This window comes from Macrotis lagotis, chromosome 1 (assembly GCF_037893015.1).
Source record: "Macrotis lagotis isolate mMagLag1 chromosome 1, bilby.v1.9.chrom.fasta, whole genome shotgun sequence".
Lineage (NCBI taxonomy): Eukaryota > Metazoa > Chordata > Mammalia > Peramelemorphia > Peramelidae > Macrotis > Macrotis lagotis.
In genome coordinates this window covers 796,094,421-796,118,385 of record NC_133658.1, presented here as the reverse complement: position 1 = coordinate 796,118,385, position 23,965 = coordinate 796,094,421, and the positions used below count along the sequence as shown (strand labels likewise).

At 40.3% G+C, this 23,965-nt stretch overlaps 1 protein-coding gene across 2 annotated transcripts; it reads left to right on the top strand.

Moving 5' to 3' along the window:
• Positions 1-11,162: 11,162 nt before the first annotated feature.
• FXYD2 (FXYD domain containing ion transport regulator 2) lies at positions 11,163-23,728 on the top strand. 2 transcript variants are annotated; one of them, XM_074216776.1, is made up of 6 exons: positions 11,163-11,325; positions 15,766-15,804; positions 16,124-16,198; positions 19,097-19,133; positions 19,451-19,481; positions 23,507-23,728. In XM_074216776.1, exons 1-5 carry the CDS (start codon positions 11,307-11,309, stop codon positions 19,473-19,475), a joined length of 195 nt encoding a protein of 64 aa, XP_074072877.1. In that variant the 5' UTR covers positions 11,163-11,306; the 3' UTR covers positions 19,476-19,481; positions 23,507-23,728. The 2 variants fall into 2 exon arrangements, with proteins under 2 accessions (XP_074072877.1, XP_074072876.1); XM_074216775.1 differs by lacking the exon at positions 11,163-11,325 and adding an exon at positions 13,142-13,249.
• Positions 23,729-23,965: the final 237 nt, after the last annotated feature.

The window sequence follows — 23,965 nt, the reverse complement described above, 5'->3', positions numbered from 1 at the left end:
CCTAAATTGAAGGTAATAGTTTTTGGTCTTTGTTCAAATTCCACAATTCTTTCTCTGGATACAGATGGTATTCTCCATTGCAGATAGCCCAAAATTATTAAGGAAGACTTTAGACAGAGTCCATGTAGTCTGGTGGACAGTGGCTAGAATTTGGAGTAAGAAAATGTAAATCTCAGCTCTGAGACTTTTAACTTTCCTACCTCAAAGAAGGGGGGGGGGTTCCCTATGGTGTTTTCCAAGTCTTATGCCATTTAAGTTCTAAGTGATTTCTTCCCTTATTCCTTTCCCATTCCTCTTTCTCTAACCTTATCCACTATGTTCATTGGTCATTCAAAAAGAATGAGTATTAAAAAAATAGGAAGGAAGGAAAGAGTTCATAATAGACATTGAGGATATTTAGAAAAAACTAAAAGTATGGCCCCTGATTTTAAGGGTTCTGTGGCTAACCAGGGATACGTAAAATGCCATGGTTAAGAATATGTATAAATCAATTTATAGATGAGACTGGTAGAGTTCTATGGTAGGAAGATCCTTGGATTTGGAATCAAAGCACCTAGATTTGTATCATTTAATGGTAAATGACCTCGACTGTAACCTCTTTAAGTCTCAAGTTCCTTATCTGTAAAGATGATGATCTTTGTATTACCTGTCTCACAAATGTGGTTGTGAGTTGGAAAGCTAGACAGGACCTGGAGTCAGGAAGACTCATCTTCCCGACTCTCAAATATTTACTGTATGATCCTATGTCACTTAACCCTATTTACCTTAGTTTCCTCAACTATAAAATGAACTGGAAAAGAAAATGGCAAACCACTCCAGTATCTTTGCCAAGAAAACTTCAAAAGGCATCATGAAGAGTCACATATGATAGAAAACTACTAATCTACAAATATGATTTATAATTATTATAAATAAATGAAAATTATTTCTAGGATCCATGATTTTGATGGTATAGGAATTTCTTCCATTGATGTATATAGGCCTACCTTATTTAATAGACAGAATTCATAAATTGAAATGATCTAAAAATCATCACTTGGTGGCCTCTCCTAATGTAGTCTGGTCTTCATATGGCAAGCATAATCTATCACTAGGCCTATACTCAAAATCTTTCTAACAGAGTTTGTATCTTAGGGAATCCAAGGTCACCTCCACAACAAGATAAGCAGGGAAGGAAGAAGTCCCTAGAGGGAGTATACATTATAAGAGTATAAATTGCCTTAGTGAAAGTCAAGAAACAACTAGAGTTGGGTAGAATTCAGCACCAAAGGTTTATTGGAGGAGGATTATCAAGTTGAATTTTAATGAAGGAAAAATCCATGACTTGGTAGAGGGGGAGGAGTTCAAGGAATAATCCAGGCACAGCCATAAATTCTGAGAATAAGAATGAATTTCACTGCAGGGTATTTCACTGTGGGAAAGGCAAACCCAATGGTTTTGCCCTTGTAGCCCTAACTGGAAATGTCAGAGTGCTCCCCCTGCCTTCCTGCCAGATCAGGACTTAAAAAAGGGTTGGCAGCCTTACCACTCCATGGGGTCTGCCTCCTGGACTTTCTTGGAGCTTCACACCTCATTGGCCTCAGCAACCTTGTAAACACTTAAGAAAACAATCCCTTCTGGGCACACCTCCTTCCTAACCCCATCTTATAAGACACCAGTCACATTGTCTTTCTAGGCCATAGAAGGAGACGGTGCTCAGAAGAGTAATGATCATACTTCTGAGCAGAAGGAGAATGAGGACATCCTGGGTTAGGGAAAACTAGATTTACATCTGATATCTCTAAGGCTGTCTTGCTCTTCTGTCACCTGGCTGCCACTACCCTGTTTTTGTATCCTGAAGACTCACAGGAGCTGGGGATGACTTTTTGTGGACCTGGGGGAGCTGAGAACCTGGTGCAAACTTCCATAGCCCAGGTACCAACTTCTGGAAGTGACTGCTGATGTAACTAACTGCCTACAGATCTGAAATGGGAAGCCATGTGTATTAATCAAGGTTTTCATCAATCCTGGGAAAGTTGTGCGATAGTTAAGAGCCGACTTGTTGAATCATTTCAGTCATATCTAACTCTTCATGATCCTATTTGGGGTTTTCTTGGTAAAGGATACTGGAGCAATTTGCCATTTCTTCTCCAGCTTATTTTATTGATGAGGAAATTAAAGAAGAGTTAAGTGATTTGCCCAGGGTCACATGGTTAGTATCTTAGGCCATATTTGAACTCATGAAGATAAGTCTTTCTGGTTCTCAACCCAGTGCTATATCTACTGGGTCCCCTAGCCAAGTAGGGAACAGGAGAAGTGACTGCCTGGGGAAAAACATTTCTATAGATTTTTGCCAAAACTTCCTTTAAAGCCAAGGAGGAAAACTTCAATAGAATTCCTCTATTCTTCCGGGACTTACTACACCATCCTGGCCAGATTGTCCTTTCTCTTTCCCCGCCTTCCCCTCCCCACCAACACTTTTTCTAAAACTTCAGTAACCAAAGAAAAGGCGTGGGATTAGGTCAATGACAGTGTCTTTTGTGATATAGTTCTTGAGGTGGATATATGGAAACAGATATGAAGCTCATATTCAATGGCCCATGCTGAAGACGGTCCTAGAAATGTTTGACTTTATCCTATTTGGTTTTCCACTTCCCTGTCTTCAATTAAAAATGAAAATGGTTTAAACTTTGATCTTGAATGTTCAAGGCACCCTATAACCTTCCCAGGACGGGGGCACAATATTCTTATTCAGTCTGACCCATGGAAGAAACTGGGATTGTCTTCTTTGATAGGAAGAGTTTGAGGACCCCTCTGAGTTAGATGGCAAAGAACAGTGACCAGATGACAGTAGGAGAAGGCTAATGGGAATTACTATTGCTCAAAGAGAAGAAGGCAATGACAAGAAATTCACAGAGAATTCTGCCCAGATGAATTTCCTGACCTCCATGGATGTGGTTTCCTGAGACCAATCTGGTCCAGAGGGAAGTGACATATTCTAGACATCTCTTTGCAGGGGTCCTGGGTGCAGGGTTTATTTGTGGAATCTCTGATCTTTTCCAAGAAGTGAAGCTCTTAGATCACTAGGCCTTGATTAGTATATTTTGAATGGGAAGAAGGTAGACAAATGTCAACTCCTTTCTTTGCTGGTTGAATGCAAGGACTATATATATATATATCCTTTTTTGTATTTTGAGTATTTTGTTGATCACTGGCAAAGATACAAAGCTTAGTTAAAATACCATCTGTGCCCTTATAAAGCTACTAACAGACTGGTAGGGAGATGATACCAACACTATAAATCACAATATTGAATGATGAACATAACAGAGAGATACAAAATAAAATGTTATATGAGATCTGAGAGGGAAAGTTCTTTAGCTAGCTAGGGAGGATGGTAGATTCATCACTGACCTTTTAATCGAGAAGACCAAACTTACTTTTACTCAAATACTTTCAAGCTTTGGATCAGTCCTTAGCCTGTTTCCTTATCTCTCAGAAGGAGGTATTAGCACCTACCCCATTGGATTATATAGAGGATCAAATAAGATTATATATGTAAAGTGCTTTTTAAATCAATTAAAGTGCCATGCAAGTATTAGTTGCTATTATGGTTATTTCTATTACTATTATTATTATTATTACTGAAGAGGAAGAGGGCAGGTTTTGAAGATGATGATATTTAGGCTGGCTTAAAATATGAAGAGAAATTTGACAGGCAAAAATGGGGGACAGGCCTTCTAGGCATAGGGTAAAGACATGAACCACTGCAATGGAGACAGGATAACAGTGTGTATGTATCCATTCTAGTTTGAGGGCAAAGAACATAGAGGAGGAGAATAATAAAGAAGGCTGAGACTATATTGAATGCTAAGCAGGGGAGTTTGAACTCTACTTTTTTGGGCAATAGAAAATTAATGAAGACTTTTGAATGTAGAGTGATATGGACAGGTCTGTATATAAAAAAGGGTTAGTTTAACAACAGTATAAAGATATTTTTAGACAGGGAGAGGAAAATGGAAATGAGAAGACCTGTAAAGAGGCCATTGCATTTGGGGTTCTGGCAGTGGGAATAATAGAGGAGACCCAAATGCATGATAGACATTCAAGAGATAGAATCAAGTAGGTCTTAGAAAATTTTTACAAAGTTAGCAAGAAATGTTAAAGGTAACTGCAAGGTTACAGACATTGATAGTTGGATGAATGGTTGGTCAAGGAACAGCAATTAATAAATAGGTACTTATTAAGTTCCAGATATTGTTGTGTATTGAGACTACAGGTACAAAGAATGACACAATGCCTTCCCAAATGGAGCTTTCATCTTTATGAGGGAAAACAAGTAAATATATGAATATATATAAATACACACACAAACATGTTTTTATAGTTGGTTGTTCTTCATTCTCTGAGAGAATCAAAATGACATCATGTTAGTGGCATTTGTGTCTAACTGGGGCTGAATCAGACCAATACAAGCTTGGAATTCTCTATCACAGATATCACAGATTGGGCACAAATAGACCATGTGAACATCCTTTAGAGGTTATTTCAATTCTGCTTTGCTTGTAAAGCACAGCACCTTCTCTGATGAGGGCACATCATTCTGGGCGATCCTGTGCCAGTGTCTCTCACTCATGCAATCAAATCCAAAGCTCTTGAAACCTTGAGAGTGTTTTTGTATCGCTTTTTCTGACCATCATCTGAGCTCTTGTCCTGGGCGAGTTCTCCATAAAATAGTCTTTTAAACAAGAGTACATTCAACATTGGCATTCAGACAACATGGCCCATAAGAGTTGCACTCTTGGTAGAGCTATGCCTAGCAGTATAGTCCGAGAAAGGATCTCAGTGTCTGGTATCTTCTCCTGCCATGTGATCTTCAGGATTTTCCTAAGACAATTTAAATGGAAGTAATTCAGTTTTCTGGCACACCTATGGTATCCAGGTTTCATAGGAACATGGCAATGAGATCAGCACAATGGTGCTGTAGATCTCCAGTTTGGTAGTCTATGTGTTTTTATATATAAGTACATATATGTTTGTGTATAGCATATATATATGCATATATATACATATGTTACATAAATAAGTATAAATATAAATATGTATTAAACATAAAGATTTAACTAGCACTTTGAAGAATCAGAAAAATATGTAGTTAACTGTGTTTGAGCTGCATTTACAAGAAAAAGGGAGTCCATGAGGGGAGGTATGGAGGCAGCTCATTGGGGCATGTGGTTCACATCAGTGAAAAGGTAGGCAAATGGACAATGAAATATCCTCTGTAAGGAACAGAGATAAGACCAGGCTATTCCTGAGAGTGCAATAGGAATATAATATCCAATGAGACTGAAAAGACAAATAGGGGCCAGGCTGTAGAGCGCTTTTAAAACTAAACAGAGGAGTTTATCTTTGGTCCAAAGCCACCATAAGTAGACCTTCAAATCAGAAGATCAGATGAGATAATATTTGTAAAGTTCTTAGACTATTGCTTGGCACCTGACAGATGTTTTTCATAATCGTTTGTTCCCTTCCTTTCTCCACAGTGGAATTGCTCCACAGAGGAGTCACCTGGTCACATCAAAGCTTAAGGAAAATTACTCTGACAGCAGTGGTTAGAATACACTGGACTGGGGAGACTTGAGGCAGGGAGAGATCAATCAGGAGACTATTACAATAATGTAGGGGAAGGGTGATGAAGGATTAAACTACCACTGTGAGTAGAGAGAAGGGCTGGGATGGGAGGGATGATGTGAAGGTAGAAATCACAAGATTTGGCAACTGTTTGGATATGGATAGAAACAATGAAGTCAAAAGGGGGGATGGCTTACACAGAATGACAAATAGTTCATTTTAGGGCATGATCTCTGTTGCATCCAGGTAGAAGTCTTAGATCATAGATTTAGAGCTGGAAAGAATCTTTAAAAAGTCACCTAATTCGATTATTTCATTTTTCAGATGTGGAAATGAACTTTTCTTTTTAGTATTAATTTATTTATTTTCTTTTATGCAACCCCCCCCATTATAATGAGGTAGTTTTCAACATTCATTTAAAAAAAAAATTTATTTAAGGCAATGGGGTTAAGTGACTTGCCCAAAGTCACACAGCTAGGCAATTATTAAGTGTCTGAGGCGGAATTTGAACTCAGGTACTCCTGACTCCAGGGCCAGTGCTCTATCCACCACCTAGCTGCCCCTCAACATTCATTTTTGTAAAATTTTCTCCATACCTCCCTTCCTTCCCTAGGTGGAAATTGAGTTTTAAGAAACCAAATATTTTGGGGCAGCTAGGTGGTGTAGTGGATAGAGCACTGGCCCTGGAGTCAGGAGTACCTGAGTTGAAATCCAACCTCAGACACTTAATAATTACCTAGCTGTGTGGCCTTGGGCAAGCCACTTAACCCCATTTGCCTTGCAAAAACCTAAAAAACAAAAAGATTATATCTCTGAAGCCACAGGAAGAAAGACTAGTGGTTAAGAATATCAAATTTTGAGAAGTCAAAGTGGACAATGACTGAAAAAGGACATTGGATTTCATTGGGAAATGACTAGCGACTTAGCAGAAAATAGTTTTCATAAAATAGCATTTGACAAGGAAGTGGAATGGGGAACCCAATAGTAATGGCTTAGGCTAGAAAGTGGGTAGTGAGGAAGTGAAGGCACTGGTTAAAAAATAATTTTTCTCCCCCAAAAGTTTAACAAAATCCCAATTCTTTTTGTAGATTAGAATAGTTTAAGGGAACAAGCTATTAGAGGCTGGTTGTCAGGAGATTCGTATTCCTGGTCCAGGTCCACTATTCACTAGCTTTATGACTTTATACCAAGTGATTTTTTATCTCTGAGTCTCAGTTTCCTCAAATGTAAAAAAGGGAAAATGGATCATATCAGTAATTCCTTCCAGTTAGAAGATTCTATGATTCAGGGTCTGTTTGGTAGAAACACTCTTCCTTCAAAAGTTGGCCATCATTTTAGATTAAGTAATATCAGGTTGAGATGTCACTAGGCCTAGCCTGAGGGTAAAATTCACAAAGCAATAAATTTGGATAATAGTCCACTCAACAGTGAGGACAAAAATATGAGCCCAGATAACTCCAATATCCAATCCATGATGGCTGGTTGGCAATTAAGGTGCAGATTTGCCTTGGTGGCACTGAACAAGCATTGTCCTTGAGGTCAGCTTATTATTATCCATGTACTATTAGTCTAGCTCTGTCTATCCTTAGAATGTCATAATGTAAAAGAACCTTAGAACAAAGAATATTAGAACTAGGGACATAGAATACAGAGCTGAAAGGGAAAGGGGTGGGGGGAGGTAAAGCCCCTTAAGTACCTATTAAATTTCATTCACTGTGTTAAGTGCTTTACAAATATCTCATCTGAGGGGAAGCTGAGTGACACAGTGGATAGAGCACTGGCCCTGGAGTCAGGAGGACCTGAGTTCAAAACTGACCTAAGACACTTAATTACCTGGCTGTGTGACTTTGGGCAACCCCATTTGCTTTAAATTAAAAGCAATGTAAACAAATTTCTCAATTGTCCTGGGAAGGAGGTGTTATAATTATCCCATCTGACAGATGAGGAAACTGAGGCAGCAAGGATAATTTACTTGCCCAGGATTACACAGCTAATGGTAAAGCTAGGTGGCAGAGTAGATACAGTACCAGTTCTGGAGTCAGGTAGACTCATCTTGATGAGTCCAAATCTAGTCTCAGACTATGGGCAAGTCACTTCACCCTGTTTACCTCAGTTTCCTTTCCTATAAAACAAACTGAATCTTTGCCAAGAAAACTTCAAATGAGGTCACAAAGAGTTGGAAACAATTTAAATAACAAGCTGATAAGTGTCTCAGGCCAAATTTGAATTCAAGTTTCCCCAACTCCAGACCCAGAATTCTAGCCATTGTGCCTCCTGGTTAACAGCCTAAGAACAAACAATGATAGAAAAAAGGGTGTGGAATAAAGAACTGGAAAGGATTTTGGAGACCAGCTAGACCAATCCTGTCATTTTATAAACAAGGAAACTGAGACCAAAAAAAAATCACACTACTCATGGCTTTGTGTTTACTTGAATCCAGGCTTCTAAGGTGGTACTGTTTTTTTAAAAAAAAATTTAAATTTTAAATGAAAAATATAATTTAATACTTTTCAATCTTAAGTTTTTTAATTAAAATTTTTTGTTGCTGGTGCTCTTTCCAATGAACCTTCCTATGTCACACGGGTGACATTAATACATTAATAATATACCATATGGTGTTGATCACATGTTTTAGAATTTTTAGAACAGTTTCCATCTCTGAGTTTCTTTTCCATCATCTTCATTAGCTATTCCCCTCTGGGGTAAAAGTTAGAATTCTCCACAGGGGAAGGAAGTGAGATTACTGAGGATTCTGTAGAGAATAGAATTAACTTCAGGAATTCAGATTATGGTTTTCTGCATTTTTAGCTCCCACCTTCATAAAGGACCTTAGAGGTCATCTAGTCTAAATGCCTTAAGATAAAAATAGATCACATTTGGACAGGGCTTGAAGGCTGGCAAAACACTTGATCCTCACAACTCTATGAAGTGGATGCTTTTATTTTCTCCATTTTATTGGAAGAGCACAGAAGAGTGACTTGCCCTGGGTGACATATCTAGTAGGTGACTAGGCTGGATTTGAATTCTGGTCTCCCTGACTCCAAGTCTGGCAACTTTAATGTAGCTTTCTTAAGGTCACAGAGGTGATAAATAAGGGAACTGAGATTTGAACCCAGATCCTCTGTTGGTAAGCAACAAAACTGAACAGTTTTCTGAACTGGTAAGCATTGGTCAGGAAATTTGGGGGAAGCTGGCTTAATAAAGCTCCTTAACTCTGTCTTTCTCTTTCTCCCTTCTTACTCCATCTTTTTCTGTCTCTCTGCCTCCCCACCTTCCATTCTGTGTCTTCTCTCTCTCCCTCTTTCCTCTATCTCTTTGTATCTTTGTGTCTCATCCTTTCTATCTTTGTCTTCTATCTCCTTCCTTCCTCTATCTCTGTCTCTGAATAGCCTCCTTCCTCTGTCTTTCCTCCTTTTTTCTAATGTCTTCTTTCTCTCCCTCCTTCCTGTCTGTCTGTCTCTCTTCTTCCTCTGTCTCTCTCTGGACTCCTGCTGTTGTTCTTTCTGTTTCTCTGTCTTCTTTTTCTCCCTCTTTCCTCTTTCTATGCATCTATGTCTCCATCTGCTTTTCTTCCTGGCCTCTTTCTCTCCCTTCTTCCTCTGTCTCTCTCTCTCTGTCTCTCTCTCTGTCTCTCTCTGTCTCTCTGTCTCTCTCTCTCTCTCTCTCTGTCTCTCTGTCTCTCTCTCTCTCTCTCTCTCTCTCTCTCTCTCTCCTCCTTCCTTTATGTCTGTTTTCTCTCTCTTTTCTTCTCCTATCTTTGTGTCTATTTTTCTTTTTTTCCTTTCTGTCAGTCTTCTTTCTCCCCCTCCTTCTTCAGTCTCTTTCTCTGCTCCCCACCCTGACCTTACTCTTATCTTCCCATATGTTCAGTTCTGGGCATTTGGTTTTGGGAAGGACATTGATAAGCTGGACAGGGTCCAAAGCAGGGCAAGATGGATGGTGATGGACCTTGAGGTCATGCCACATGAGGATCAATGGAAGGAACTAGAAATGTTTAACTTGGTGAAGAATAGCACAACTGCCTTAGGATATTTGTAGAACCATCATGTAGCAAAGGAATTTTGTTCTGCTTGACTTCAAAGAGCAGAACTAGGAGGGATGGATAGAGGTTGTTAACAAGGTAATAAAGTAAATAATATATTTCATATAAGGAAAATATTGCCTAAAGATGAGAGCTATCTCAGAGTGGAACAGTCATCAAAAACAGGGCTATCTTCAGAGGCAGTGGGCTCCTCCTCTCCAGAAATCTTCAGGCAAGGACAGATTTTTATTCAGGTATGAGCTGGGCTAGATGTTTCTGTTTTTCCTTCCATCCCTGAAAATGAAACCGAGAGGTGCTGCCTTTCTAGCCACTTCCTGTCTGACATTAGCAGGCATCCCAAAGAGACCTCATTATGCCACCATGCTTCTGGCACTGGCCAGGATGGAGCTGTAAGAGAAAGCCGCACCCTGCTGTCGCTACTTCCTGAGGTGACACTGAAGGTGCAGTAAGGCCCAAGGGAGCATCTCTTCCACTGGAGGAAGGCTGTGCTGCCATGGGAATGATCTCCAAGCATGAGTTCAATTTCATGGCCCCATTTCTCCACAAGTCTGTCTGACTTATGTGAGTCTGGATAACCAATCTTGGGGAGATCAGCTAAGGAAGGTTATGACCTTGGGCTTGAGTCTCTGTCAAAGGCTGATAATAATAGACTCCAAGGTCTTCTAGATTGGAGATACTCCCTTTGAGAGCAGAAAAGATCCTAGATCAAAATAGCTCCAGCTGGGCTACATCAAACTTATCCAACTGGGTAAGTCCAGGGAAAGGTCTTCAAAGATGTGAGTATTTATAGGACGTAGAACAGAGAATCTAGACTCATCAAACACCTCTCAGTGAGACTGTAGTAGGCTAAACTAAGATATTATGATAAGGAGTTTTAGAGAGAGAAGGACCCTGAGATTACATTTTGTTTTATCTCATTTCATAGATAGGAAACTGAAATTCTGCCTTTTGGGACTATTAACCCTCAGCTGCCTCCACTTTCCTCTTGTCAATTGTGAGCTTCAGAGAAATCGGAATCTCTGGCTCATTTTCTTCTGATTTGGCTGGAAAACCTCCACCTCTCCCACCACCACCTGTCGCGGATCATGGGATTATAGGATTTAAATCTAAAGAACATCTAATCCAGCCTCTCAATTTGTAGTTGAGGAAATTGAGGCCCAGTGCCTAGACCAAGATCACACAGGTTCAAGGAAGCAGAGTCAGGATTCAAACTTCCATTTTCTTCCTCCAAATGCAATGCTTTCCCCTCCCTGCCCCCTAGCTCCAGTGGGAATACCCTGGATTTCTTAGATGTAGGCTATGACTTTGCATCCTGTAACCTGAGCTCAGAACAGACATGGAGGCTGTGGTTTGCTCTTCAGAGGCTTCCAACTTCCTCCTCCACCTGGGGCCAGGTAGCATTCAGACAACTTTACCTCAGTCTCACGTGTATCCTTCTCCTTTCCTGTATAAGGTATTAGGTGAGGATAGTACTGGCAGCCACTCCTCCTTGTTTTTTTTCTCCCCCTCCTCCTCCTCCCTCCCCACTCCCCATCTGTGGGCTCAGATGAGGTGTGGGTAGGGTGGAAACTGCCACTGTTTTCATCCCTGGAGATCCTCTCCTCATACCTCTCTCCTCCCTGACCTCCACACACACAGACAGAAGCCTGAGAACATGGATAGAATATATTTTGGTGAGTCAAACACTGCATGTTGCGATCTTCTTTGATCTTTTCAAGCCAAGGGATCCTTGGTGAAACCGCTTGGATGAGAGACCCCTAGGACTTTGGGCAACAGGATGAAGAATAAGAATGGGGTAGAAATGCATGTGTTTCATATCCTCTATCTAGATGAGAACAGGAAACTGGAATTAAGAGTCCAAACATCTGGATTCTGATTCTGTTTTCATGACTTATTGTCTATGATTTGAGGCAGTCCCTAACTCTTTTAGTCTTTATTTTCTGATGTGTAAAATGGGAATTATGAGATTTCAAGCTACAAGGGACCTCTGGATTACCTGCTCCATAGCCCTCATTTTATATATATAAAGAAACTGAAGCATAGAGACATACCCTGATTTGCCTCTAGTTGCACAGGTGGAAGTCAGTAACAGAGCTAGGATCCGAACTAGCATTTAATCCCAAATCCAGTGGTCTTTTCTCCTACATGCCTTGCTTATGGCAAAAGATTGTAGGAGCAGCTGCTACCCACTATCTATGTGATGGTGGCAAGCCACCCTTCTCTTAGCCTCAGTTTGCCCTTCTGTAAAAAAATGAGAGGGGGTGCTGAATTGGAAAGTTTTAAGGGTTCTTCCAGACTGAAATTTATGATCCTTGACACTTATTGTGTCATAGGGGGAAAATATGGAACTTGAACTTGGATTCAGCAGCTCCAAGTTCAAGTCCTATTTCTACCACTTCTCAGGTATGTGACTTTGGGAAAGTGAATTCACTTCTCTAGCCTGTTTCCTCATCTGTAATATTGTGGAGATCATGCAATATAATGGGTTAAATCAATCATAAAAATGTAAACCATTATCATTATGCCTTTTCCCCCCTTCCCCATCCTACCCCCACTGCCCTTTTTTTTTTTTACCAATGGGGGAAGGGGGAGAGTGGAAAAGGGAGAGGAAGAGGGAAGGTAATATACCTTATGTTCAGCTAATGTCCACCAATGTAAATGAAACATAAAAGAATTTCTCAGGGTGGCTAGGTGGCGCAGTGGATAAAGCACCAGTCCTGGAGTCAGGAGTACCTGGGTTCAAACCCGGTCTCAGACACCTAATATTGACCTAGCTGTGTGGCCTTGGGCAAGCCATTTAACCCCATTTGCCTTGGAAAAAAACCTAAAAAAAATAATATAAAGAATTTCTCTTACCCTGTCTTTCCTTTCTTGTTCTCCAAAATGAGATTCCTTGTATTTAATAGATTCCTGGGAATAGAGACTATAACAAAGTCAAAGGAGGTCTGGTATTCCCTGACCCCTGAATGTGAGAAGTGGCATTCACCTGAACTATGGCTGGTGATACAGGTATCTGACTTGGGGAGAGTGAAATGTTAGCTTCCTACTCCCATCCAATCATGAGTCCCCAAAGTTCCCTAGTACCTTGCAGCCCTTGAACAAAGTTCTAGTTGTAATTTGTCAGGCAGGAGAGAATGACATCTTGACTAAGGTCAGATTCTCAGAGCTTTGGAAATTTCCTTTGAGAAGAAATAGTACAATGTACCCTTCCGACCTTCTTTCCCTCTTCATCTCATATGGGCACGCACACACACACACACACACACACACACACACACATACATATACACCATGGTTCCATTCCCTTGTTTCCTAAATCCAGACTGTGTCACAAATCCTATTAATTTGTCCTCATTCCCTCTTCATAGACTTAGATGTGCTCTTTTGTCCTCTCCACCTCCCCCCAACCCAGTTTTCCCAAAGCTCTCCTTGTGATCAGGGTAAATATTATCCTGGCATTGTTAATGTTTAATGCCCCCTTCTAGTCCTACACTCTTATCCACCCACCCATCCTCCCCCACCTTAGACACACTCAGTAAACAGGCAGCCATAGAAGAGACATAGCCAGCACGATGCCAGGGATGATGATGGCTACAAGTAAGTGTGTATATATGTATGTATGAATGTATGTATGACGTCTACCTATATAGGAGGAGATTTCTTCCCCTTCAGAGCACTTAGAGGGGTGGTCATGGATCAGAGGTAGACTGACTCCTTTGCATCCTGGGAAGAGAGCAGAGCGAGTTTTGGAAAAAACTGGTTGAGAAATGCAGTTGGAATTTGTTCTTGTGTGTTTGCTTCTTTTCTTCCCCTTCCTGGTGCTCTGCTCACCTCATACTGAAGGGAGAAAGAGCCTTTTTTTTTTGCTTGATTTTGAAGAAAGCCTAGGCTCAGGCAGAGAGGCAGAGGACTGACAAATGTCCCAACTACATAATCCTCCCAGACCACTCTCTGGGACCCAGTTGTAGGTAATCAGGGGACTTCAGGAGGCACATGTGGCCCAGAGGAAGACTCTTTCCTCCCCAATCTCAACTCCCAGTCTTATCAAGACCCTCTCTCAGTGGTGTACATTGCAAGGGGATGGGACTATGAACCAGAAGTCTGGGCTTTTCCCTTGATTCCTAAAGAGTAAGTTCCACTGACCTTCCCTTATTTGAAACTTTTCTCAGGAATAGAGAACTCATCTTCCTTTAAATCCTGCCCAGTCAAAGGAATAAGGCTAGGCTGCTCAGGAGACTGAACCCTCCCCAGAATTTAACAGTGTACCACACAGCTGTTGACAGATGCATTTTTAGAGCTTCAGTTTAGAAAAGTAAATACTGTTCTGCTAGTGCCCAAGGAGTCCAGTAATGCATTTATGTGAGGAAGCCCAACAGGATTAGCAAGGGTTTCAAAAATTCCTGTCATTGATAGACTACTGTGGGCTGCTCCTGCTTCTTAGAACCTGGTATGTATTACCTAACAGGTGGTGCAGTAAATAGAGCATCAGACTCAGTCAGAAAGACCTGAGTTCAAATCCTACCGCACACACTTAATTAGCTGTATGACCCTGTTCAAGTCATTTAATTATTATAAGCCACAATTTCCTCATTTGTAAAATAAAGATAATTAATGGTACCTACCTCACAGGGTTGTAGAGCATCTAGGTAGGTAGTAGGGCTGTGGTTAGAGCATCAGACTTGGAGTCAGGGAGATTCATCTTCCTGAGTACAAATTCAGCCTCAGATACTTTCTAACTTTGTGACCCTAGACAAGTCAACCCTGTTTGCCTCAGTTTCCTCATCTGAAAAATAAACTGAAGAAGGAAATTAAGAACTGAAGAAAGATACTTTACAGCATCTTTGCCAAGAAAATCCCAAAGGGGGCACAAAGAGTCAGGCACGACTGAAAAGACTCAACAAAACAATACCAGGTGGTTGTGAGAATTAAAAAAAAAATCATATATATATATATATATGTGTCTCTGTGTGTGTGTGTGTGTGTGTGTGTGCGTGCGCCTCCAAGTTCTATATAAGCACCACCTTTGGTATTCACTGAGAGCCACAGAGTATTTGGACTTAGAGAAGAGGCCATCCTGCCGGCATCAGAGGGCAAGACAAGAGAACTTGACCCTCCAGGTAAGAACGCTAAGGTGACAAGATAGAAAGGTGCTGATTTTGGAGTTCCAGGCCCTCTCTGGCTCTGACCTTGAGCATGTGTGACCTTGGGGTGGATCCCTTCAGCTGTCTTTCTTCCCAGACTCGGTGACTGCGGCCAAGGCATGAGGGTGCCTTGTTTACTTTGGGTTCTGACCCTTACAATGATTCCTGTGTCATCCCCTCTCTAACTGCCACACCTCACTCTGTCCTCCCTGGTCCCAATGTCTCCTGTGTTCTCCAAACTGAATTAGTTTCCTCATTTATAAATGGAGGATGCTGCAGTCCAATTACCTCCCTAGTTCAGATCCCTTCTATCTCTAGGTTTCTATTAAGAAAATTTTTGCCCAATCTTTTTAAAAATTGTTTTGTGAAAACTAAATTTATTATTAGAAAAAAATAAATATTAAGTTAAGAAAAAATAAAATATTGGATTTGGGGAAAAGCCCCATTGTTTTGTGAGGTAGAGAGAAGAGAGGAATTGAAAGCTTTCTTGAACAGAACTATCTGTTATACCCAGAGACACAGCATGCTTTGTATTGTTCAATCCCTTGTCCCATTTTTTGGCTGTTGGATTTCTGATGACTTCACATTTGACCAATGAGTAACCAATGAGTAGCCAATGTTCATCCTCCCCTAATCCACTCACAGGATACTACACCCCACTTCATTCCTATAACAAGGAGTCTTCTGTTTTTCCAGATAAAACCTAGAAGAGGCATTGCAGTGATGAAGGGCACGCACAAGGTCATATAGCATGTGGATGGCAGAGCTGGGGCCCCCATTCCAATGCCCCAGTCTAGTACCTGCTTAGCCAGTATTTCAGCCTCTTCTTCTTCCAGTTGACCTTTACTTCATTAATTTCAGTTTCCCATGGTCCATGGTATTCATGGGTCTCCAAGGAGAGAAGGCCTGGCTGATGCTGTTCTGGCCTAGGCTTGTCCTTAGTGGTTTCTGCTTCTCTTTTTTCTTTCTCAGGTGGTAGTCCCAAGGGGGATCAGGAGAGATTCCTATATGGTAAGCCTGGAACTTTTCTAAATGAAACCCCAAATCTTTCCTAGATGGATGTCTGAATTGTCCTCCCTTCCCCCATATTCTCCTATACCTTTACATGAGAATGCTGAAATGTTAACTGGAGAGGTGGGTGGAGGGGAGGCTGGATACTGGTGGATTACTGGCATAATGGGATGCAAGAGAGCTTGGATTGTCCAACTCTTCTATTTTGGGGGCAGTCCTACTTACTTTCTTGTAGCTGTCCAGTTCCCCACTTAGCTTATCCCAAGGCATAATCACCTTCCCTTTGGCTACTCTCATCTTCTTTTTCCCCCTCCCTGAGACTATGACACCATCCGAAATGGAGGACTGATATTTGCTGGCTTGGCATTCATCGTGGGTCTGATCATCATCCTAGGTAAGTAGGGCAGCAGGAAGAAAAGAGGAATCAGATGGAGCCAAGTGGAGATCATGAGATGACCTCTCATAGAGGTTGTAAGAACACCTTGGGAGAGTTGTCCTTAGTCATAAAGCAGAGAGGCATCCTCGGTGAGCAAGGGGAGGGGGGTCCCATCAACTAGTGGAACCAGGAAGAGAAAAGTTACTAGCAACTAGTTAAGTGATAGCAATGCCCTTAATAGCCCCAACATCAGAGTCTTGGGAAACAAAAGAACCTTAAATATAGGATCAGAAGATCTGAGTTCGAATCCTGACCAACTCTTATCATTTGTATTACCCATGTGACTTTGCATAAGTAGCTGTTCTTCTATGTGCATTTGTTTCCTCTCCAGTGATATGAAAATGTTAAAATCAAGGCAGAGAGGGGAGGCTAGATAGCATAGCAGATAAAGCACCGGCCTTGGAGTCAGGAGTACCTGGGTTCAAATCTGGTCTCAGACACCTAATATTGACCTAGCTGTGTGGCCTTGGGCAAGCCACTTAACCCTATTTGCCTTGCAAAATCCTAAAAAAAAAAATCAAGGCAGAGAATCTAGGTTCGAATCCCAGTTCTGCTACTTACTATGCAAGTGACCTTGGACAAGTCCTTTAGCTTTGCTGGCCCTTAGTTTCTTCATTCATAAAATGAGGCAACTGGACTAGATGAACCCTAAAATCCCTCACAATTTTAAATCTTTAGATTAGTTGAGTCCTAAGGTCTTTTTCATTGCAAAAATCCTTGGATCATAAGTTGGGTACAGGGGACTAGAGGAAGTTCTTTTCTATTGGAGCAGTAAATCTGTTTCAGAGGTATAAGAAAGGAGGTGAATAATAAAGGGAGGTTGAAAGGATGAGGGAGGACCAGCATCTTGGCTGCTATCCATTTCCTTGGCAATGGAATAAGGGAAGACTGAGTTCAGGAGAAATGTATGGCCCAAAAGAGCAAGAGAAATGACATAGCAAGACAGGTTTGGAGGATCTACACCTTCATCCCTTCAGTAGCAGAATTTTGGAGAATTAAGTGGATTGAAGAAGAGAAGAACAAGGTCTTGAACTTAGACTCAGAAATCTTATTTAGGTTTTCTCTGGTTGACATTGACATTGAAAGTCTTGACCCTGTTCTAACCATCCAGCTAAACACATCTCCCACCCTTCCTTGGTGGACAAGGGATGCTTCAGTAGCTCCTTATTGTCTCTTGAACATGTAGAATTCTAGATTTAGAATGAAAAGTAATTCTAGAGGCCATCTAGTTGAACCTCTTCATTTTATTAACAAAGGAATTGAAGCCAAGAGCATTTATTTGAGTGACCTGCCTAAGGTCACACCAATGGCAATAGATGGCAGACCTGGGATCTAACCTAGATTCTCTGATTTCACATTTAGTGATCTTTGTGCTGTACCATATTGTTTCTTTTCTTCTACACCCATTCTCAACATAAAGTTTTTCATCCACATTTTTTCCTCCCTTTGCCTCATCTGAATCCTTCTCCAGTTTAATTTTTACTTTCTCTGTGAAGTTTTCCATTTCAATCTTTCTCCAAAAAGTCTTTCTCTTCCCTGAACTCCCATAAGGTTTCATCATCAGTAGAGCATAAGTTTTCATTATCCTTCAGTTGCCTCATACTTGTTCATCCTGTCTCCTTCCCTTTAGACTCAAAGTTCCTTGAAGTCAGGCACTATATCATTCATTTACTATGTCTTCGAGTATATCTAGAACATTCTAGCATGATGCTAAAAATTACAGCTGGAAAGAGACCCAGAGAGATAATCTTATCCAGTCTGATCATTTTACTTGTAGCAATAGTGTAGGTATTGGGGGGGGGGGGGATAAGTCTTCATGTAGTGCCTATTATAGGCATTTTACTAAGCATTTTTTTTACAAACATTATCTCTTTTGATCCTAGTTACAATACCTCAAGGTATTTTTGTTACTAATTGGCTATTTTCAATCATATCCAATTCTTCATGACTCCACTCAGGGTTTTCCTGACAAAGATACTGGAGTTGTTTGCCATTTCTCCAGTTCATTTTACAGATAAGGAAACTTAGGCAAACAAGATTAAATGACTTGCCCAGAGTTGTACAACTAGTAAATTACCCCATTTTATAGTTGAAGAAACTACATCAGACAAACATTGTTACTTGCTCAGGTTATAGAGCTAGTATATATCCGAAATTTGATTTGAACTCAGGTCTTTCTGACTCAGCAATTCCATTAGGAGTGAAGGAATGGGCCCAGGACTCTATCCACTGGGCCACCAACTGCCTCCAGTAAGGAAGGTTGTTCTTTCCATCACTAAGGTACAGTCCCTTCAAGTTGAACTCTGGGTCCATTTATTTACCTCTATCTGGAACTGTGGCCTTCTTTTCTCTCAGATTAGCTAGTTCTTTAGTCACAGTCTGACCCAAGGCTTATATATAGAATTAGGGAAATTCCCAAGACAAACAGAGGAATGAGGGATTTCTTACACTCCAGTAAACATTAGACTTTTACTTTTTCATAGGTCATATATATATACATATATATATATAAAATATTCCATATGTGTAATAACATATAGATGAAAAAATCGAGGTCCAGAGAAGAGAAATATCTTACTGAAGATCACAAAGCTGACTTGTGGCAAAGCCTAGAATCTGTACTCAAGTCTTGGGACTCCAAATAGAGGAATTTCTTTTTTTCCCTCTGTACTATTCATTATCTCTATGAAATTTAGTCACTGATGGAGGATCCTGAGGGAACCAAAGTCTGCACCAAATATAGAGGTGGGACGGAAGGAAATGAAAGAGAATGAAAGAGCTGGAGTTACAGGAGGGGAAGTAGATTTTTTTTTGAAAGAAGTTAATGAAAATAAATTATCTTGTCTGTTTTCAAAGGCAAAAGACTTCGTTGTGGGGGCAAGAAGAAACGCCGGTGAGTTACTGGACAAGTTAGGGGTGAGGAGAAGGGGGAGAAGAGGAAGTGTCCGATCAGAGGATCCTACAGAGATGCAGAGTCTTAAGAGTCAGAACCTTGGAGCTTAACTGAGAATTAGATAGAATGCAGTCCAACCTCCTTATTTTTCAGTTGAGAAAACTGAGATTTTTGTCCCTGAGGTTGGAGGGCAAGATCTCTTAGATTTATGCCACTCCCCATCCTGTCCTAGCCCTCCTTTTTTTTTTTCCCTCTCTCTTCTCCCTTCCATCTGACAAGGATTAAAAATAGACTTTTCTTTCTTCTTTCTTCCTTAGGCCAATCAATGAAGATGAACTTTAAGTACAGGTATGTGCCAGGAGGGCAGAGTTTGAGGGTGGGGTTAAATGGAGAATGCAAGAGTTGTCCTTCACATAGATAAAGAACCAAACAAGAGACAAAGCAGAAAAGTTTGAGACTGGACAGAAAAATAGAACAATTAATTAATTGGTCAAAATTTTAAGTGTTTATTATTTGCCTAGACCTGTGCTAAAATCCTTGTAATTCCTGTAATGCCTGTTCATTGGCATGGGACTCTCTCCAGCTTCATCTCATCTGTAAGGAGAGATACCCATTCCTTCATCTCTATCAATTAGAGAGACCCATACTTTCATCTTCACCATTAAGGACAGAATCCAAGGCTTCATCTCCATCAATAAGGAGAGAGTTCCCCCTCACTTCCATCATTAGAAAGTTCCATACCTTCATCTCCCCCAATAAGGAGAGACTCCCAAATCAATGAAGAAGGCTTCAACTTCACCAATAAGGAGAGAGTTCCATACCTTCACTTTCATCAATAGGGAGCATCATATCTTCATCTCCCACAATAAGAAGAGAGTCCCATACTTTTATCTCCACCAATAAGGAGGAAGTCCCCAAAAAGGAGGGAGTTCCATACTTTCATCCCTCCCAAAAAGAAGAAAGTCCTATATCAATATGCTTTGAGGTGGGGGTTACACCATAGTATGGACAGGAAAGGGAAACTACAAGAGCTGCTCACAGTTCTCCCAAAATAATACCTTTATTTTTATACACTCCCTGCTCTTACCCTACTTAGGACTTCATTGCCATTCATTGCCAGAGCCTCCTAACTGGTCTACTTACCTCTGTTATTTTCTTGGTTATTAGATGAGAGAACTGCAATAGGAATTATTATTATTTCCAAGATCATTAACCATTATTCATATCTATATAACATTTTAACTTGATTCAGTTTTTTTTCAGTCGTGTCCTATTCCCCATGACCCCATTTGAAATTTTCTTGGCAGAGATAATGAAGTGGTTTACCATCTCCTTCTCCAGCTCATTTCATAGATGAGGAAATTGGGGCAAACAGTTAAGTGACTTGCCTAAGGTCAAGCAGTTAATAAATGTCTGAGGCCAGATTTGAACTCAGTAAGATGAGTCTCCCTAACTCCATGCCTGCAGTGCTCTGTGCACCATGGTGACACCTAGCTTTCCTACTTTAAAGTTTACAAAGTGCTTTCTGGATATAGCAGAAAAATATTGTTCCTGGAGTTGAGGTGTCTGGATTTTGGTGTCAAAGCCTCAGTTTCTTCATCTGTAAAATGAGGACAATAATGTTTGCAATATCTACCTCAGGGAATTTGCTTTGAGGAAAGAGCTTGTGATATCAATTTTTGGAACAAGAACCCTGAGAAATTTATAGCAAAAGTATTTTTGCCCCCCCATTTTATAGATGAGGAGACTATGACTCACAGAGGTCCTTGTAAAGGACCTTGTAAAGAACAAATAAAAACAGACAAGTCATATATGAGCCTGAACAGTTTAGACCAGAGACACAGCCTGGGTTTAATGATCTAGGATGTTTGCAAGGAAGGTGCTAATTCAAAGGCTGTTGTAACATTAAGACATACAAACAAATGCCACTTAATTTAGATGTCTCCATGCAGAATAATAATCATAATCCATCTAGTATGCTATAAATAACTTCCTTTACAATAGCCCTGTGAGGTAGGCGGGTCAAGGATTATAATCCACACTTTTACAGATGATGAAACTGAGGCATCAAGTGATTTAACTAATGCACTTAGTTATTCAGCTGGTAAGTGGCATCTCCTGACTAACAAGTCCAGAGATCTGGTCCCTGTTTTCTTCATTCAATAAATAGTTCCTATGTATCTAGCTGACTACTTAATAGCATATTAGATACGAAACCAGGGGAAGGGCATGCAAAAATCATTTATTAATCATCTTCCGTGTATAAGCACTATGCTAAGCACTTTGCAAATATTATCCCATTTGAACTTCACATTATCCCTTTGAGGTAGCTGTTGTTATTTTCCTTATTTTACAGTTGAGGAAACTGAAGAAGCCAAAGGTTAAGTGGCATGCCCAGGATCATAACTCCTAAATGCCCGAAAATGGATTTGAATCAAGCTCTTCCTGACTTTAGACCTAGTGCTCTATTTACTGAGTCACTTAGCTTTAGGTACAAGAGGACCTATGAAGTTAAGTAAGTCATGGTCTCTAAGAAATTGATAATCTATTAAGAAAAGTAAGAGGGGCAGCTAGGTGGTGCAGTGGATAGAGCACTGGCTCTGGAGTACCTGAGTTCAGATCTGATCTCAGACACTTAATAATTACCTAGCTGTGTGGCCTTGGGCAAGCCACTTAACCCCATTACTTTGCAAAAACCTTAAAAAAAAAGAAAGGTAAGATAATTATAACCAAATAACCACAATTCAAAGAACAATATAAGTATACCTGAAAGGTGTGCATAACACTTTCCCACAAATGTATATCTGTCTACTTCCTGATTTATTGATTGATTGTCTGATGATCAACTGATCTATATATCTATCTGTGTGTGTGTATGTATGCATACATACACACACACAGATAGGTAGATACAGGTGGCCACAACTAAGGTCTTCCTCTGATGTTGTTTCATGACCTGAGTATGACCCTGGGATCTTGAAGGCTTTGGTAATGAAGCTTTACCAAACTCTGACATGTCCTATTATACTGAAAAGCTTTATCTACATGACCAGTAATGAATATTATAATCATGATCTAATGATTAAAAGACTCAATAACTACTGGGGATAATTGGTTTTTAGCTACAGTAATTCAAGAAGTTCTGCATGTTGGAAAGCATGGAGAGCCTGGAATTTGTATCTAGACAAATCTGTTAAGGGATTTAAGTATCTAAAAATATATTTATGTACATATATATGTATGTCTATATGTTTGTACCTGTGTGTTACTTTAAGTAGTAACACCTACTTAGAGATGTTCTGTGTCTCTACATGAAAAAAAATTACTTCCTCAAAATCTCTAAATCTCTAAGAGTTCATTCTTTAATGATATTTTTTTTTCTGCCTACTTGATTATGTCCCTGAGGTCAGGCTCTTTGACTTCCATCTTTGGGTCTTTCCTGATACCTTGTACAAAAGTATATAATAGCTACTTAAATACTTGAACTGAATTGGACTGAATAAATCTTATATAATAACTTGAAAATAGCTCCGGTGGAGCTTGGTGGGTGGTTGGGGATAGGGGTGAGCAGTGATAGTAATACCTAGAACACTGACTAATAGCATCTCCAAACAATATTACCCTAATCCCTGGGGTCTAATAGAATTCTCCATTCATTAGAATTGAGTGTAACCATGACAAAGAGTGGACTGGATATAATAACCAGAGTACTGATTACACAGAATACATCTCTGGGGCACATTTGTTTTATCAAAACCCTGTCATGGACATTATGTGCCATTTAATTATTCGCATTTCTATAGTTCTTTGAGGTTGGAAAGTCATTTGCTTCATGAAATAACCTTGAGAGGCTCTGAGCAGTTGATTTGCTCAAGTTTATGAAGCTACTAAGTGTTTAAGATAGGATTCAAGCAAGGTACCCTGGTCCTAAATACAAATCTTCCTCCATATGTTATCTCTCATTTTGATACTCAAAATATTCTTGTACAGTGGATATTGTATCTCCATTTTACCATTAAGGAAACTAAGAAATAGGGAAGTTAAATGATTTACCCTTGGTCACAAATGTATTTAATGGCAAAGTCTACATCTTTAATTCAGTACTCTCTCCATATTACTCAGGGTATACTTCCAACCTGAGTCAGAATTTGAATTCAAATCTTAACATTCTAAGTTCAATGTTCTTTGTAATATTGTCTCAAGGCAAGAAACAAGGAATGGTGGGACCCTACTAAGCTCCACCTGATCCTTAATTCCAGTTCACTGGGCAAAGTTTGCTAGGAAAGTTATTTTGGGGAGTCTTAGAACAGAAGAGACACTTTCCTAAAGGCCTATGATAATTCATACTGTAGGTTCTGTCTTTTTCTTTTCAGAGCCAGTCACAACCATGCCTGCAGAATCTATAATATTCCATTGATTCAAAGGAGCCGTACCTATTGTGGAGACCTCCTCACTGTCCTGTTGTCATGTTTGCCTTTGCCACTGGAACTTTTCCCCAAGGTCAATACTGGTTTGGACTTTATTGTCTACAACACTTGCTTCTCTCCATTCTTAGGCTTCTTTGTGTTCGAAATAAAGCTGTTCATGAGAGGGCACCTTCCCTGTCCTGTTCTGAATTGGAGAAAAGGGGATTCTAGTCCATCAGGCCATAGCATGTAGAAAAGGAACTCTTCCTGGGGGGGGGTCATGATTTTTTTTTGCAAGGCAATGGAGTTAAGTGGCTTGCCAAGGCCACGCAGCTAGGTAATTATTAAGTGTCTGAGGCCGCATTTGAACTCTGGTCCTCCTGACTCCAGGGCCAGTGCTCTATCCACTGCACTACCTAGCCGGCC